The 5,644-nt window shown below is 60.2% G+C and overlaps 2 protein-coding genes across 3 annotated transcripts in view; one reads left to right on the top strand and one right to left on the bottom strand.

Annotated features, from left to right (window-relative positions):
* PATL1 (PAT1 homolog 1, processing body mRNA decay factor) overlaps positions 1 to 5,644 on the top strand; it is a 40,502-nt gene that overhangs the window by 8,874 nt on the left and 25,984 nt on the right. The gene's annotated exons all lie outside the window — the stretch shown is intronic.
* MS4A15 (membrane spanning 4-domains A15) lies at positions 736 to 4,526 on the bottom strand. 2 transcript variants are annotated; one of them, XM_026850355.1, is made up of 6 exons: positions 2,189 to 4,526; positions 1,985 to 2,107; positions 1,848 to 1,904; positions 1,392 to 1,511; positions 1,126 to 1,239; positions 736 to 952 (listed from the first exon to the last, which is right to left on the bottom strand). In XM_026850355.1, exons 1-6 carry the CDS (start codon positions 2,318 to 2,320, stop codon positions 851 to 853), a joined length of 648 nt encoding a protein of 215 aa, XP_026706156.1. In that variant the 5' UTR covers positions 2,321 to 4,526; the 3' UTR covers positions 736 to 850. The 2 variants fall into 2 exon arrangements, with proteins under 2 accessions (XP_026706156.1, XP_026706155.1); XM_026850354.1 differs by having other exon boundaries at positions 1,985 to 4,526.

Genomic DNA, 5,644 nt, shown 5'->3' with positions numbered 1-5,644 from the left:
TTTTTTTTTTGGGGGGGTGGGGTGGGGTGTGTGCAGGCAATCTGCACGCCACCAACCTGGGATGTGAGGAGGAGTCGTGAGAGCCCCTTCCTGGAGCCCAGGCAACCCCCTCCCCTTGAACTTGAGAAGAGCTGGGGCAGCCACCACCCCCAGTAACCCCACCTTTGCCAGATACCCCTCCAGTGCAAGACAGAGCCATTGGGACCCCCCCTCCCCGCTCACAGCCACCCCCCCAGCTCCCCCCATGCTGGCCATCGCCTGTATTGGCACTCACCGTGCTGCCCCTTGTCCCCGCCATGATGGCTGTGCCATGGGAGCGGAGGCCAGTTGGGTTTATTACCTGCAGACCTTGGTGCCGTCCCCACCCCTCCCGCTGTCCTCCGCGCAGTCACCCCGAGACCTGTCAAAGTCCCACCACTGCTTCTGTCTGCCACAGCAATGGCACCCGGGGTGGGAAGACACCTGTCACCAGCACCCCAGTCCCACATGGGGCCACCAGCAACGGGACATGACCCTGAGCGACTTGTTTAGACCCAGGGTTGGCACAAAGACCCCTGAGGTCACTGCTGACTGGGAACGTGTGGTGATTTTTGGCTTTCCTTAAGCATCTCCCCTGCCTTAACCCCTGCCCAGTCATGGGGAGCTCATGGGACCAGTCTGGGACCAGCTCTCAGCCTTTATTAGCGTTGCCACCCCGAGGGAGGGACACAAGGCCACACCATCGCTGCGGGCAGGACAGGGGATGGCCACAGCATGTCTCTGCAGCTGATACAAGGAAAGCCACGACGACATGGAGAGGAAGGGGGAGCCACTGATGGGCAGAGCTCCCCCCCCACCCTCCGCAGAGCTGCTACAGAGCCCGTCTGTCCACAGCCGCGAATACCTCGTGGTAGGGTGGCGGGGGTGGCAGCATCGCCGGTGGAGGCACGCAGCTCAGGGTGAAATCCTCAGCCTGGCCAGGGAAGAAACACCACGGGAGCAAAGGCACCGAGGCTGGTGCCTTCCTTCCTGCTGCTTCTGAGGGGTTTGGGGGGGGGGCTCATCCCTGTCACCCCTTTTCCCAACCTGCCATCCCTCTCTCCCGTGTTCCCCGGGGGGTAGAAATCTCCCCGCACATCCACTCACCGGCGTGGATGTGGCCAGTCTGGTTTTCCAGCCAAAATAGATGCAGAAGAAGGTGATGCAGGTCTCGGGCGCAGTGAATGTGAACAGGACACCCAGGAGCCCCCGCACCAGGTGCTGGCGAGGATAGAGGGGGTGGGACCCCACATCACCCCACCTCTTAGGTTCCTGGCAGCATCGTGTCTGCCATGTGCATCCCAGCCTGCCCTGCCATGGGCTGTTGGGATGTGGCACCCCATCCCCCCCACCCTGCCACCCCACCCCCTCACCAGCTCCAGCTGGGGCCCAAAAAAGGCTTCATGGTGGAAACTGAAGTCCCAGAGCACCAGGACGATGCCCACCACGGAGGCCAGCAGGCTGATGGCGTTGAGGACCAGGAAGCCATTCACCTGTTGGGGACAGAGCCAGCCACATACCCCCCTAGCAGTCCACCCCTAAAAGTTCTCCCCCCCAAAACCTGTTCCCCCAGCCCTCAGGGGGGGTCTGGCAGGCACAGCGAGCCCCCCCTGGCTCTGCAGACAGTCCTGCAGCCATCACATACACGCATGTGCCACATCCACATGCCTGGGGACAAGGGTCCTCTGGCAGCAGGTTGTCACAACCAGCCCCAGCCCCAGCAAGCATCCATGCACTGGGGCAGTTTGGCACTTGGAGGAGTTGGGGTGCCAGGAGCCAGCACCCCTGCACCCCAGAAAACCGCTGCAAGCAGAAACGTCTTCCCTTACCACACAGACACCCTGTTTCTTCTCTGCCACCATGGAGCTGGAACCGGAGAGGATGAACTTTTGGAAGAGGAAGAGGAAGGTGTGAAGAAGCAGGTACTGCCCCAAAAACCAAGCGGACATTCAGGGGAACCCCTTACCAGGAATCCTCCCCAGATGAAGTAGCAGGACCTGGCGGTCAGCACCTGCAGGGGCTCGCTGAGGGAGGAGATGAGGACCCCCCCGCAGCCCAGGTGGAGGATGCCCAGGAGGATCTGGATGCCCTGGGGAGCAGAAGGCACCGGGCAGCCCGGCACCGGCCACAGCCCTGGGGCACGGGGGCCTGGCGAGGTGCTTGCTCTTACCCCCAGCACCCCCAGCTTCGCTTTTAGGAGGGTGACTGACACCAGCCTGCAGCATCCAGCCCCCTGCACGGCCCTGGTATCCCCCGGGGGGGTGTAGGGAGGGAGGGTGACAAAAGGGTCTCTGGGTGCCATCGTCAGCGCTGCTACAGCATCCCAGGCAAGGAAGGGAAGGGAGAGCACACGTGGCTGCCCTGGCCCCACCGTCCCACACAGACACAGCACCGGGGCGACGTGTCGCTGCCCCTCAGCAGATTGTGTGTGTGTCTGTTCCCCTCCGCCACTTTTCAGCTCCACATCTCCCCGTTTCCCTCATCGGGGGGTGAAGACACCCCTCCTGCATCCCAGCTCAGCCCACCGCCAGCTCGCTACTACACATCAGGCGAGGACCACGCACTGCTGCCTGCCCTCACAGTTCTCCTTTCCACCCTGAAGACCCCTCGCCCGCTCAGCTTGCCCTGGGCATCCCCCGTGCCATTTCCCAGCCCCCCTCCAGGGCTCCAGCACCCTTCCAAGATGCAGGACCCAGACCTGGTGTTCAGGGTGTGGGTGCTCCCTGGCTTTACCCAGGTATGTAAAGCAGCCCCCCTAACCCCAGGAGCTCCTCTCCCCCAAATCACCAGCATTTCATGCACCCCCAAGGTCGCTGCCACCCCACACCTTGTCCCCTCCCCTGCATGTCCCCAAGGGCCCTTTCCCTCTAAGGGGGTGCTGCCCAGAGGAGCCCCATGGTCCTTCAGTCTGTACCCACCCCCCAGGAGTGGCAGGGGAGCATCCCCCATCACTGTGGGGCAGGGAGCAGGTACGCACGGGAGGTCAGCCCTGTGCCTGCTGTGGGGGTCTGGCAGGGGGGTCTCCTGGGGGAACATCCCCAGGTCCCAGCCACGGTTGAAGAGCCAAAGCTTTCCGGTGACAAGAGGGGCTTGTCCTGCGCTCCCCACCTCCGCCTCGGGGATGGCTGCAACAAACACCATAAACAAGAGCTGCTGCAAGACACTGAGCCCCCCAGCCCTCCACCACCACGGCAAAAAAGGGGGGTGCGCGGCCTCTCCTCACCCCCCAGCCGTGGGGCACTCACCATGCTGTCCCTTGGGGTACCCAGCTCCTGGCAGGCCCCGTGTTTGCCGGCGTGGGACAGTGACTGCCGGCCTTTGCCCCAGCGTTTCTCCTGCCTGCGTCGCCACCCTTTATACAGCCCTTTGATCACCGGCTCACCAGCACCATGTGTCCCCAAGCGGGCCCCTCCCCATCATCCTGCCAGCTCCCCAGACCCTCTCTAATTCCTGTCACCTGCTGTCCCCAGCCCTGAGAGGTACCTGCTCCTCCCCAGGTTTCAAGGCTGAAAACACGTAGAAATATGCATATAGATAAGAAACACGTTTCCCTAGAGACTTCAAACATCTATTCCTGCATTTCCAGGGAAAGCTGTACTTCAACACAGCCACAGAAAACCTTGAAAATCTGGGGAAAGATAATCTGGGTTTAAAGATTGAGGGGCTCTGGGTTATCGCCATGCTAACACCCGATTTCATGGAAAGGGGCATTTTGCAGTTGGCAGCAAGAAGCTGGCCCCGACCCAGCTCAGCATGTGGCAGTGGGATGCTCTGGGGAAAAAAAAAAAAGAACCTGATGCTGGCAGAGGATGAGCAAGGACGGATCCACCATGCTTGGCAAAGACAGAGGGACCTACCAGCCTGGTTGAGGGGGGTCAGCAGGTCTGTGTGGTGGCCCCCCTGGGGCTGGAGAGGCTCCCCAGCTGCTGGGAGATGAGGTACAGGAGGCTCCGGAGCTACAGGTGAAGAGCTGGAGCTGTAATGGGGCTGTAAACGTGGGATGAGCAGAGAGAGGCTGTTTGTCCTGCTCCCCCAATCTCTGGGGCTTTTCCTACCAAACTGGCTCATTATTTTTTCAGAGCCAGGAACAGAAATAACTGACAGCGAGTGAATAATCCATGAGGCTTTGGCTGAGCAGCAGTGAGCATTGTCAGGGCAGGGGGGTGGGCTGTTAAAAACAAGAAAATATTTAACCCAAAACTAAAAGTGGTAGTTCAAACAAGCTCACCCTCGGGCTGGAGGTGAGGGCTGGGGGCAGACCCTGTCCCCAACAGTAGGGGTGATACCCCAGGGAGCAAGTGCAGACAGAGGTCCGCCTTTTAGGGCATCAATAACTCACCAAGGTGCTCCTACCCCTCTGAAAATCAGTGCTGGGCTCTCCCTCCTTGCCTCCATCCCAAGCTTGCCGTGAGCTCGGGCTGCTCCTTAAATGAACTGCTTCCCACCAGTGCCAGACGCTCATCAGCGCCCTTACTCCTTGTTAGGCTCTCAGGCACCCCCACCGCTGCCGGGTGGGAAATGAACTCGTCAGGTGACAAACCTCTCCGCTGGTTAAAAGTGGGACAAGAACCCTTTAGTCTCAATTCCTGCCCCCAAGATGAACGATTTTTGTGGAATTGCTGCACAGATGAGGTTTAGGAGCACTCAGCAAGTCCCTCAGCTCCATTCCCATCCCACGGGATCATCCAGCCACATTCATGGGAACAGGGAATAAATGCCACCAGTGTCCCCATGTCACCCCAAGGAGCAGCCCCAGCCCAGGGTGCAGCTCCTCAGCTGGTGTAAGAATCTGAAGCTGCTGTCATCACCACTCCAACAGCGCTAGATAGAGTGAGCTGTGCTGCTGTGTGTATAAGGGGGGGATTTAGGGTGGTGTTTTTTCTGAGGGGGGTGCAGGTACCGGGGGGACCGTGGTGTCACCATCCCCAGCAGGACCAGATCAAGGTGATGGGCATTGGAAACCCCTGCAGCTGGGCAGGAGGAGCCCCTTGTCCACCAGACAGCAGCTCCGTGGGGGGGATTTGCAGCTCCAGTGCTGAGAAATCCCCAAAATGAGGAGACGCAGGTCCAGACAGAGCATTTATTTCAAAGATAAAATAAAGCCAAGGGGGTACGAGCCGAGGTAGATGCTCCAAGTACCTGCACGGCTCCCAGCACACGGTGGGGGCTCTAGAAGCTGCCTGCTACATGGCCACCAGACCTCAAGGAGATCCTGAACCCTGACATGAATGAACCCCAGCACCCAACTGGGTATTTACCAACAGAAACACCCCATGAAGCCCCAAGATGCTCCCCGCTACCCCGTGGAGAAGCCCCTTCTCCAGAGCAGCCAGCGTGCGAAGAGCCCGTCTTTGAGATCTAGTGTGGGGGCAGGAGATGAACCAGGGAGGGGGCAAATTGGGGGTGTTTGCTGGCTTTTGGGAGGGGGTACCAGCGTGTCCCAGCCTGCAGCGTGGCGGGAGGAGGATGCCGTAACCCTGGGGACAGTTTTGGGAGCGTGGAGGCAGGACCCCACACCGACGTCCTCGGGGCCAGCGCCTCTCTAGACTTCAGGGGTGGCCAGCTGCAAAGAAACCCAAGAGCTACTGCTTCTTCTGAAGGAGGGGTGGGCAGAATAACAGAGCTG

Source organism: Athene cunicularia, assembly GCF_003259725.1.
Source record: "Athene cunicularia isolate RWA chromosome 5 unlocalized genomic scaffold, athCun1 chr5_part2, whole genome shotgun sequence".
Taxonomy (NCBI): domain Eukaryota; kingdom Metazoa; phylum Chordata; class Aves; order Strigiformes; family Strigidae; genus Athene; species Athene cunicularia.
The sequence above is the reverse complement of the archived record's forward strand: the minus strand, read 5'-3'. Positions and strand labels throughout refer to the sequence as shown.